The sequence below is a fragment of the Papaver somniferum genome, chromosome 9, assembly GCF_003573695.1.
Source record: "Papaver somniferum cultivar HN1 chromosome 9, ASM357369v1, whole genome shotgun sequence".
NCBI classification, from domain to species: Eukaryota; Viridiplantae; Streptophyta; class Magnoliopsida; order Ranunculales; family Papaveraceae; genus Papaver; species Papaver somniferum.
The window spans coordinates 14,442,321-14,455,214 of NC_039366.1; the positions used below are offsets into that span (position 1 = coordinate 14,442,321).

A 12,894-nucleotide genomic window follows, 5' to 3' on the forward strand; every position below is an offset into this window, starting at 1 on the left:
TCTACATTTGCTTGCTGCCAATAAGAAAATTCAAGTATAGCTGGATATTGCTCTCATGATCAAGCCCAAGCGGATATGGGTATAGGTCACTACACGAAACCAGAATCTTTTGGCAAATGGGGGTTCAACCAAGAAGTATAAACTTTAAGATTTAACCATTTAATCAAGAGAAGAATTAGATAAAAATAAGAAAATATCTACCTCATCATTGATATTAATCCCAGAATAAAATGGCATCAGTAAAAGCGGATGCAAAAGCTTCTTTCGGAATAGTACTACATATGCTTTATTTAATTTATGGATCATCAAAGAACTTTGTAATCAAGTTGTCCACAAACTTGACGCAGCTAGAAAAAGTTTTCAATACAAGTAATTCCATAAGAAACAATCAACTACTTGTCGGTGATGATAAGAACCATGAGTTCTTCTGAAAGAAAAAATGATTCTCTCATATAGAGAGAGCAACAAAGATTGGACGGTGGCTGTTCTGATGGCTTTAAATCAAAAGAAAGATATTATAAAAGTTAGGGTTTCTGCGGATATTTTTAACAGATAATGGGAATGATTAAATATTTTTTATTCAACTAAAAATTAAGCTTGTTGCTAGGTGACCAACCAAAAATTTTGTTTAATTTATTTTAAACAGTTAATTGTAAATAATTTTCAGTTATTTAGAAATTTGAGATAAATAGAGCAAAATATATATAAGAGAAATTTAAGTTTAGTTAATATCTTCGGTTCTGGATGGTTTTCAAAATATTTTACATATTATTAAAATTAAAATATTGGGTATATGCCTTCTTGCGATACCGTTGTAAGCATATTTTGCAAGAAACTACTCTTTTGCCGCACCACATGCTACATGTGGCTATAAAACTGCTTATTGCTACAGATAAGCCTATGCGTGGCAATAAGGCTTATATTGCTACACCTAGTCCAGAATACGTGAGGCAATAAAGCCATTTTTTTGGAATCTATGATTTTTATTTTAATTTAAAATAGGATTGAGATTAGTTCCCAGTTGTAATTGGTAATTTACATATAGTAAAAATTTGATGAAGAGAGGAATTGGGTTGAAAAGCACAAAGAAATTTAATAGACCGGGTTCTATATTAGTTTTTTTGGTTATAATAATAAAGAAGATTTGAAAAATTTTCCATAGTTGATTAGAAATAAATATAGGATTGAAATGGATAATGACTTTCTTGAGACGTGGTCTTGTTGCAGGAAAGGCTGCGAAGACGACGATAGAAAATCAGAAAATGCTCTGAAATGAGTAGTAAATATATTTTTCTTTGATGGCGGGGAACTAATAAACAAACACCTCATCTCACAACTGTACCTGCCACGTAGGATCAATTGTCAAAGAGTTGTTAACTAGTTGGCCAAGTAGTACAGTTGATTCCAACTGTTGTCTTATAATGTACCGAAATCTCTCTTTCTATGAAAATTCATATTAGAAACCATACGACGTATGCTTAACTAAAATAGTCGCAAGAGATATGATAACCCATGGAATTTGGAAAACATATAATTCCGAAAATCAAAGTTAAAAGATTATCGAATAGTTCTATGATTCTAATCGATATAATCCTTTGATTTTTCTTCAACTACGAAACGAATTTCGTATCACTAGAACATTTTCCTTGATTAGTAACGAAAATTCTTAACGGCCCTTGAAACTGGCTAGGTGTTGAAACGGCTTTGAAGCCGTTACGAATCGTAACGACAAATACTAGAACATGTGTGGTTCGCGTGCATCGGCGGTCACACCTCGGTTACTTTTCCACACAGGTTAGATAGAACTAGAAGATCTTTCCTCTAGTTTCTCTATCATACTTAGTCATTTCTCGATTGTATTCCCCCCATTTCTTCACTCTTTTTTCCTTTCTTCCACTACACCAAATCAACGATTTTAAGACACTTATTTCCGTTGTTATTAATTTAAAACACACATATAAATGTCTCAAATCGTGCGTCCGGAATGCTTTAAGGCGCCTAAAGAGACACTTATAAGTGTCTCTTAATTAATGTATAGGAAGGAGTAAATGAAAGAGTTTAAGGTGGCAATAAGTACTGAAAGAAATCCGACGATGAGTATCAAAAGAAACCTTTATCAACATGAGTATGAAGAGGCTAAATATGAAGATGTGTAGATTTCAAAGAAAATGGGTCGACCAAAGAATGGGGATAGTGAGACAAGTGGCGCACAAGTCAAGACAAATGATCCAATCGTTGCTTCTCAAAAAGGGCATGAAGAGGCGCCGGCTAAGAGGAAAAGTGGTCGACCAAAGACGGGAGAAAGTGGGACAAGTAGCGTTGATAGACGCATTTATGTGTCTAATTTATCCTCAATGTTTCGTATTGTTGGTACTCGTTTTCGTCCTTATTATGGTGTTTTGTGTATTTTTAGGTATTTTTGGAAAATAAATATTGTTGGAAAAATCGGCTTGAAAAATCACTCGGAACACCCCCGGAGGACACTTGATATACGGAGCCCAGATTTGGTTAAGGGGCACCTCAATTACTAAGGGGCACCTCAAAAAAGCATATGATATTCACACCCTACAGCTGGTTAGGGGGACACCATCTTCTTCGTTTGAAACTTAAAAATTGGTAGGAAAAATGTGACAGCTCTCTGAGAATTTTCGATCGAAATTTGAAGATGTTATAGTGTGATTCAATGGCTAAAACTTCACGGGAACACTTGACTGAGATATACAGGCGTGGTATGGGCTTCAAAATCATCCGGATTTGGTTGGATAATCTTCAGTGAAGAAAACAGGGTTGCTCGGGTTTTGGTTGCTCCATCACGAGTTATGTGTAATTGGCGTGTGGATTGATAGAGTTTTACTTCTGGTGGAACGTGAAAACAATGCCCTGAGAGTATATCGACATCAGCAGGCGTGTGAAGAGGCGAGAAAGGAAAGAAAATTTCTTTATTATTTTTTCTTTACTGTCGAAATATGGGAAGATTTTCTGGAGTAATGAGCGAAGATTCTTAGTCTAAAGGTGTATAAATAGGCTACTGGGTTCGAGCAGAAGAGGGACAGAGAGATTGGGAGAATTTTAGAGCACCACAGAGTCAAAAAATCGAATTTGCAGAGAGACCACCTGATGTTGCTGCTGCCATTGAAGAACACTGAAGAACACGAGGAACAGACTTGCCACAACCGTCGTTTTTAAACAGTGTCAGCGACTCATGCTGTGGGTTGCAGATCAGAAACAGACTTAAAAATGCAACAGTACAGTAACGGCTCTTTGTAACGGCTTTTGCAACAGTTATAAGCATTGCAAACCCGATTTTTATTATAATTCTCCCTTATTCATCATTTGTAACCCTTTGAGCATAAATGAAATCAACTTTTGAGCGTGTTTCCAACATGATGAGCGGTTAATTCTCTCGTAACCAAGACAATGGATGAATCTATTCACACATGAACAATGGGTAACTATTTCATTTTCTATATTATTTAATTATAATTCACTCAATCACTGCTTTTGCAGAGTTCTTAAAAGTTTACATAATTTTCTTCATTAGTTTTGATTCAATTAGATAGGTTATGCTTTGGTTAGATAATCTATGCTTAAGGGATACAATTAATTTTTGAGAATATGTTTGATTATTTGTGGATTAAGAAATAAAGGATTAAAAGGATAATTAGAGTTATGAAATATTTGACATCATTCATGTGTAATAGTGGATTCTAGTGTCTTGGTTATTTTCCAATCACTTGAAATCAATTTTGAGTTAAGTTTTCTATATTTTTAAGTTCTATTAAGTCTAGAATTCATTGCCTTCACAAGCCTCAACGAACTCTTTACTACAACATCATTGAAAATATCATCAAGCGTGCATATAGTCCTATAAAATGATACAGTCGTTCATTCACAACATGAAGATCCAATCGATCATTCTCAAGAAAGTCAAGCGCCTACAATACATGAGGAGACAAATGATCTCATCGTTCTTTCTCAAGAGATTCAAGCGAGTACAGGAGGAGTATCAAGGATACGCGTATGGAAAGGACAAGCAAGACAAATGGGTTTTATGGTGACTCTAAGGTCCTCTCTCGGTGATGGAGCAACGCCTAGTGATGAACGAGGTAGACCCATCAAACGTGTTACACCATATTCGAGAAGTATTATTCAAAACTTCTTAAAATCATTAAGCCCTATGTGTTATCAACCGACGACGTGGATACATATGGGAATTGTGGTTATTACGTTGTGTCAGAACAAATAGGCCATATAAGTTTGGCGGACGCTGAGAACCTAACCCAATGCCAATATTTTAGAAAGATGATGGCCATAAGCCTAGAAGATGTTTTGAAATTTTACATTTCGATGATGAAGGAAGGAACAAAAAAAGACAAAGAGTAAAATTTGATGAAATTGTTTCCAGTGTACAGGGGCCAAAGGGGAATCGACCAATTACCCAAGAATATTGGATGAGTATGGCTCTATGTGGTCATCTCTTGGCGGAAACGTGGAGTTGCGTTGTTCATCTATTTGGTAAGGGAACATATTTTACATGCGCATCGAAATACACCATTTGGGATGAATCACTCAAGGAGCAAAGAATTGTTCTATTCAACCCTAACAACATACCTTATATCGGTCTTAGGCTACGTGAATATTGTCCATTACCACTGGTGCGTAGGTTTTGTGAAGACTCAGATCTCACCAAGGAAAGGCTGAAAAAATACGAGCCCAACATGAAGCGGTGGGAAGAGTTGGCGGAGCTGGATTAAATAAAGGGTATCCAAGTGTTGGAATAAGTATTTTCCTTTCTTAAGAACATGAACTATATCAAATGCTTATATTTTTTCTCTTTCGTATATTTTCTGTTGCAAATTGAACCAAGCTTAATGAATGAATTTGCTATAGCATAGCTCGGTTGAACCCACCAAGAGTTGGTATGTCAATTTTGGTTGTCATATTTTAGTGAATCAAAACTCATCTAAGAGTCGTTTGATTATGTAACTAGAGACAACTTCGTATAGGTTAGACTATAAAATCTAGGATTATGAGACATACAAGTATTACTCCACGACCTGAAGAATGTGAAGAAGTAAAGAGCTACAACGACGACATCATCCTTCCTATTGAGGTTAGTAATATTTGACTTGAAATGTTTCATTCCTAGCGTATCTTTCAAGTCGTGCTATATTGAAAACATAACTGCGAAGATGTGAATGATTATACTCTAGTAGTGAGACATTATCATATGATCATGGTGTTAAGGAATTAGAATACGAAGTATAACGCTTATCTTTTGAAATTTGTATATATGACATTGACATAATCGTATGAACAATATTGTGATTATATGTATGTGTAAAGGTGAAGATTTCATCCTAGGAAACAATGTTTACATTTGTTTAAATGAAGTACATTCATGAACTTGTTATATGAATCGAGAGGGAAATCGCTATTCATTGCATATCTTTGGATTACCAATATGTGTGAGTTAGTAGAACCGATCATAACTTGTTATGTATCTTAGTATAACTAATAACAATGCCTGACTTATGATTTGATATGACTTAATTAGTGTAACCGATCCTAAGTAATCACCTGAGATGGTATGATCGATATTTGTAATTGGTGTGACCGATCCTAATAATTGGTGTGACCGATCACAAAAGAATTGTGTAATTGATCCTTGTAATTGGTATAACTAGTCCTAGTAATTGGTGTAACCGATCCTGGTAATTGGTGTAACCGATCCTAGTCACTTGTATAACCAATCACAAGTAATACCATGAGTATATGGTAACCGGTCTTGGTAATTGACGTAACCGATCCTGGTAACTGATATAACCGGTCTCAGTAACCATATTGAGGCAAAACCGATCCTTGTGTTTGGTAAAACCGTGAACCCATGATTAGTGAGTTGATAATTGATCAATCACATAGTTGTCTTGGAATACAGATGAACCAATTCTAAACTTGTTTGGAAGTATGGTATAATCGATTCCAAGATTGTAATTATGAAAGAGGATTTACAAAGCAAAGATGTCAACATACTTTGAACATGAACAGTAACTCTTATCTTTTATTGTTCAAAGATAATGTAGGCGAGAGTTTACAGAATGTTTAGGATTGTTGCTACATGCACCATTCTGAATAAATATACTGAATTGCTCAGTACATGTGTGAGTAGAGAGGCCCGTCCACTCATTACTTTAATATGACTCAGTCCTTTTGCAGATGGCGCATTAAATATAGGGTTTTATATTTTTAGCCCTGAACTAAAACCATCATCAACAGGGATTAATGATAGCAGTGATGGCATCGTACACATCAACAAAAACAAGACTGGGGTTTTTGAAATGCTGTCAACTTAAATTATTATTTATTGTGTTCTTCTTTGTTTTAATGGTTTGTCGTTAAGATTTTGAGCTAAGAGAATTAAAGCGGGCGTTGGTTGTCGAGATTTGAGTCACGTTTTCGATCGATTTCTTCGGTCGGCCGTCCCACCGTGGCAATGGTCTTCTTGTTTAATATATTTTTTTATACCTTCTTCTCTTATACTTTTTCATTATTCTAAGTTCTAACATATTTTTATATTCAAAGGGTCCCACTTCAATTTTTATAATACACAATATCTCACATGGACCCCATAATACATCCACAAATATATATTTAATAAATTAGGGTCCCACTCAACACAATTAAATACTCCCTCCGTCCAAATTAATTGAGCTAATTGGTTTTAAATTTTGTCCCACAAATAATTGAGCTATCTCACTAATCAAGGGGATATTTCTAAAACTACCCTTTTAATTGATTATTGTTACTATAAGTAATATATATAATTTGATAGCCACGTTTATATTCGTTACGTAGGTGTTTTAAATTTTCTTTCAACGGTATAAAATATATAAAAAACCGTGGTATAGTTTAATAGATAAATCATTTCTAAATTTTACTAGTTATCATCCATAAGGGTATAATTATAAAAAATAATTAAACATACTCCCATTTTCTCCTTGACTTAATAATTGGGGTCCTCTTATCTTGTATACCCGCAAACAAGATAGGAATCAGTAAATAACTAATTTTATGCATTTGATTTTATAACTTTATCCTGGAACTAGGATAATTAGTTGAGAGTAAATGTTTAGTATTTTGTTTCCCTTACTACCATTAAAGCTTTATATTAATGCAGGCTTAGTCGCTAATTACAGTAGGACCCAGAGTTTTAGTCAACTAAAACCATAACTAATCCTTGATAAATACGGATTTAATCACTATCTTTAGTTGGTGTCTGGTCCAACGGTAAATATTTATTCTGAAGATTCCTGAATTCTAACTAGTCCAACGGATTTAGTCACTGCTTTTAGCTTTTATTAATTTTTCTACTGTTTTTCCCTTAGTAGTTCTGTAAATCCATTATTGATATCGGTATTACATTGTGGATTAATATTACCACAAAACAAAAAAAATCTATGTACAGTGAAAATACAAATACAATTATTGATTTTGTATAAGGCTTATTATTAATTTCTAATGTCTCTTCCAATCTCATCTATATGTTTTGATAGTTTTAACAAAATCCAAACTTTCGAACCAAATTTTCGAACTTTGTTGATCAAGAGAAATTGTAGGATTGTGGAATTGACTTGCCAAGTCCGCGAACCCAGTCTGCAGACTCAGTCCGCGAACTGACGGAAGTTCTCGACCGAGAATTTCTGCTGGGATTTCCAAAACTCGTTTGTGTGCTAAGTCCGTGAACTCATTCCGCGAACCCAGTCCGCGAACTGGCGGAAGTTCTCGACCTGAGAATTTTTGTTGAGTTTGGAAAACTCAACCGATTAACTTAAGTCCGCGAACTTGTTTGTGAACTTAAGAGGTTATGATCTAAAGATGTGCTCTGAACATGAAACATTAATTATTAAGAAATGCTTTATGCAAACCGTGGCTATAATGTTCATGAGACGATTCTAATCGAATCGAATCATCTTTGTTTCAATTGTGTATTGTGTAGTTACATAAGATCTCATAGAAATTAATAAAGTGTCCTGCTTCAAACCATATAATTAATAAACCGGCCAAACTTTTAAATTCTTTTAGAAACTGGCCTTTCTGTTAGAGTTGACACCTGGGCCCACCAGATCGGTCAGCTGCGTTGAATAAGTCAAACTCGGTAGGAGAATTTACGACTGTGCCCTTGCCCATTTAAAGACCCGTGTGGTCTCTCACCACAATTTCTCTTTCTCCCTCGTTCTCTTTCTCCCTCGTTCTCTTCTCCCTCGTTCTGAAACTAGGGTTAGGTATTGAAGCTGTTTGAAGCTGGTGTTATTGAAGTTGTTTTTGCTGAAGACATAGATGTTAGCAGAAAGACCAGAGTGTATTTGGAAGAAAAGTTATACATATTTAGGGATTCAGAGATAGTGGTGATACAGTGAGATGAGGTACAAACCGGGATTGAACAGTCTGAATCAAGGTAAGATTAACGAAACCCGTGACTTAATATATGATGAAAATCATTGTATTGATAGTTAATTGATTTAATTGATCGATTGATTTTTAGGGTTTCTGTTTTTTTTCCTTTGTAATTAGGGTTTATTTGAAACCAAATTTTTATTGTTTAATTGGGGTTTAATTTTCGTGATTGGGTGTTTGATTTTAAGTAATATTGCTTAATTAGGTTTTCATTGGGTTTTCATAGGTTTATATCTGATTTTGTTTCATTTGTGTTGCAGTCAGTTCAAATTTAGGAATATCAGTGTATATGCGGAGCCAAAGAATGAGACTTTGGTATTTCCTGATTGCCATAGAGATGAAACAGACTTGATGACACTTAAGTATATGGTGTATAAGGGTTTGTCTATGGATGTTAAAGAGAAGTTTAATTTATATTGGTTTAAGGAAGAATGTCTGCCACTGCCATTGTTAAATAATGATGATTTTGATAATTTTTGGGAGGATTCATTTGTAAATGAGGATGGATGTATATGTTTGTGGATGGGGATGAAAGACACAGTGTTTGGGACTCCAAAGACTACACCAAAGAAGAAGACAGTTAGTAAGGGAACCACCCCTAGAAGATCCCCAAGGCTAAATAGTGTGGATAAATCAGTTGAAGGTGCATCAAGAAAGCTGAGTTTCATGGATGTGCCCATATCCAAACATTCTCAGGCTAGTAGCAGTGGTTGCAGTCAGTCAAAAGCTACAAATGAAGTTAAGTTTGTTGAAGATGTGGACAATATTCAGCTGGAAAACACCAAAGAAGATGAATGTCACCCAATTGAGAATCCAGAAGCTCCTCCAGTATATGACAGTGATGAAGACATTGAGTATGGGTCAGATGAAGAAGAACAAGAAGAGAAAGAAGAAGAAGAAGAAGAAGAAGAAGAAGGAGAAAAAGAAGGCAAAGAAAAAGGTATATTTCATTTATAACTGATTTCATTTATTTGCATTTGTAACTTATTATATGGTACTGATGTTGATCTTGAATGTGAAGGTAAGGATGTGGATGAAAGACCTGCTTACATGGATGACTTTGATGATGATTTTGGTCAGTACATGAAGGGTGAAGAACTATAAGGCCACATATGGAGAACTATAAGGCCACATATCTAGCACTAACCTTTACATACTCTGCTTGAGCAGGTACTGCAGTGATTACTATTCAGTGGAGAACTATAAGGCCACATATGCACCAACTTTTGCACCACTAGATGATAAAAGTGAATGGGTCCAGGTACTTTTTCTTCTTAAATTTGTAACTATATGCCCTATTTATATTCTCAACTACATTAATATAAGTGCATTTGTTCTTGTAGCCAAACATGAACAAGAAGATCTTGAACCCTCCTCACAGTAGGAAACCAGGAAGACCCAAGAGCAAGAGGGTAAGAAGTTATGATGAACCTCGTGTTGAGAAGACAAAAAGGAGGTGTGGGAAATGTGGAAATGTTACTAACCACAACAAAAGAACATGTGCTGGTGGTGAAGTGGGATCTAATCCAACTGCAAAGAGGCAAAGGACTGAATGTGATGCACAAAGCTTCACCTTCAGCAACATAGAGCCAAGTCAGACCACCGGAGTTAGGGGTGCAGCTAAGTCAAACAAGAAGAAGAGAACGGCATCATTTGTTGGTGAATGTTTTACAGGGCCTGGCAGTCAGCCTTTGGCAACACCATCTTCTACTCCAGCTTCCACAACACCTATGAGTCTGCCATCTATAGCACCATCTTCTACTCCACCCTCTACAATAAATAACCTTTATCAGAACTTCTTTGGCATTGGATCTGTATCTCAGAATATAAAACAAGGAAAGGGAAAGGGAAATGGAAAGGCTAAGAAGAAATGATTTGAGATCCGTTTTCTGATTTTTTGTGTTTAAGAAGACAATATTTTTTTCTTTTGTAGACTTGAATTAATGCTGAATCAAAAGTGGATGGTTGTTTATTAGTACATTTGCAGGTTACATTTTCAGATTGTTGAGTTCCTTACATATAGCATTAAGTTGTAAACTTGAATGCATAATTCTGTTTTTTGCAGCAATGAAGACTTCATCTGAGACCCATTTAAAACCGTCACAATCTGTACAAGTGAGGTATGCTATGTTCTTGTTGTGTTCATTCTTGCAAAATTTCATCTCCATTTTTGATTTGCAGTGATCTTTGTTGCAGGTTTGATTTTGCAGTGGGCAGTTTTTGAAGCAATGACCAGATTCTCCGCAAGCGTAACAACCATTCTCTACTGGTAATTTCACCATCTTGCATTTGACAGGATCGATGGCATCGTCAAACCATTCAAAGTACTGACAGGTTGGAATTGAACACTTCAAAAACATTTTTTCGTTTGTTTCTTTTGCTTTTGAACACAATAGTTGCCTTATACCATTACATGGTATATATTTGCACCTGGAATAAATCCAAGGACATACCTTTGGATCATGAATTCCCTGTGCACAAATAGAACATGAAATTAGGGGTTGTTTTAATCTTAATCTTACCTTGCTGCTGCTACTGCTGCCTGGAGAGTTTACTTCATTTTGGCTCATGTCTTATTTATTTTTATTTTTTTGATTTGTTGAGTATGACAAATACTATGGTTTTTCTCTGCAGGGCCTAATTTATATGAATGAAGCTGAATCTGACCGTTACAAATCCAACCGTTACAAATCCGACCGTTGCAATGAGTCACCGAGTTGACTCGATACTGGTTTGGTTACGAACTCAGACGAGGGTTAAGTCGTCTTTTACCTAGCAGGTTAACTGCCACGTAGCCAGTTAACTATCTAAATCCGTTTTTTGAAAAAAACGGGATGGAAAATGTCAATATCGGCCAGTTTATATAAAGATTCAAAAAAACGGCCAGTTTCTTAAATATGGTTCAAAAAGGTGGTTACTTTATTAAAAAGCCCATTTTGTATCCGATAATATATTGGATTTCATCTTCGTTAAGTGGTGGACTCCACCGAAAATTTAAAAAATTTACAAGTAAGGGTAAAACGGGAATTAATATTCCATTGATACACCAAACTCAATTCCCCGAGATATTTACTATTCCAATAATAGCTACCAATTCCAAACTAATAAGTATGTACTTAATGCTTGTTATCTTGTATACAACAAGCCCCTAATAATTGTGCAAACTACATTAACTCAATTAATTTGGGACAAAGGGAACATATATTTTTAATCAAATTTGTCATATCTATCATAGGGAAACTCATTTCCATGCCGCATTACATGTCAAATAATTTTTTTGATATAGTGCATAGGAATAGACCTTAGACCTTTTGTTGTCTATATACATTCCAACTTCGGACATTAGCGATGGACTTTATTTTATTTGTTTTTGATCAGTATAGAATTTGATGTTGGCGAGTTTCGAACTCAGGTCACTGATATTACCATCCAATAATTTTATCCCTGTACTACAGTAACACCGACCGTGGATTTTATTATAAGTTTAAAATCTCATGTGTCAATAAATAACAGTTCCAATCACTACTAGAGATGCTCTTTAAAGAATTTATACATAATTAATTGTACACTAATGATTTGGGTCATGAGTAGAAGGAGTATTTACCCAATTCCCACTTCTTTTTTTAATAAGGCTATGCTTTGGATACAAAATGTCTCACTCGACATGTGGCGTCATCTTAGAATGGTAGCAACTTAGTAATATAGGATCACCCACACCTTTTTACCTAGCTTAGTTAACTTAACTTCTAAGCAAATGATACAAATGTAATTTCTATTATTCTCTTCTTCTTAGTGCACGAGGAAAAAGTTCAGGAGAGAGAAGGCAGGTTCTCTTATTCTCTTCTTCTTCTCTTTCATCCTCCACTACCACCTAGATCTATAGCTTCACAAAAACCCTTTAATGAAGTCCTATGTAAAACAAAAATCAAATAATGAAGAAATTTAGATCTAACTAACGTTCGAACCATGTAAAAGAAATTGTGTCGATCTACTTTACTTTTCTTGCACATTTATCTCTAATTTGTTGATAAATATGTTTTGATCTAGGAATTGTTCTACATATACTTTAAAGAAAAAAGTAATTGGGGAATTAAAGAAGAAATAGTGTTTTATACGATTATAAACGAGTGATAATTCACTAGAACAATAACGGGAAAATTTTTGATGGCGCGCTGCGCAAGCAAAACTTGAATGCGCACCTCTACCACTGTCGGATGAGTCAGATGTGACGTCATCAAACTCTTCACCAAGCCGTAGTCATCTATTCGAGTTTAATCGTATATTGCATATTTTTCGGTTTTGTAATCATAATCTGTAATTATTGCTTTCAATAAAATACCCATAATATCCTTATTACATGGCGCGCTAAAAGAAATCAAATATCAGCTGATGATCCAATCCTTGATTCTTGTTTGCTTTCATGATAATACCAACAAAGAA

The 12,894-nt window shown here is 35.2% G+C and overlaps 1 protein-coding gene and 1 long non-coding RNA gene across 2 annotated transcripts; both read left to right on the forward strand.

Moving 5' to 3' along the window:
* The first annotated feature begins 9,624 nt into the window (after positions 1-9,624).
* Positions 9,625-10,328, forward strand: LOC113311436. The gene is made up of 2 exons (XM_026560275.1): positions 9,625-9,715; positions 9,798-10,328. The coding sequence occupies exon 2, from the start codon at positions 9,804-9,806 to the stop codon at positions 10,326-10,328; it is 525 nt and encodes a 174-aa protein (XP_026416060.1). The 5' UTR covers positions 9,625-9,715; positions 9,798-9,803.
* Positions 10,329-10,335: 7 nt separating this feature from the next.
* On the forward strand, positions 10,336-11,250 carry LOC113307562. Its single transcript, XR_003339173.1, has 3 exons — positions 10,336-10,574; positions 10,651-10,788; positions 11,089-11,250. It is a non-coding gene; the product is annotated as an uncharacterized LOC113307562 (long non-coding RNA).
* The last annotated feature ends 1,644 nt before the right edge of the window (positions 11,251-12,894 follow it).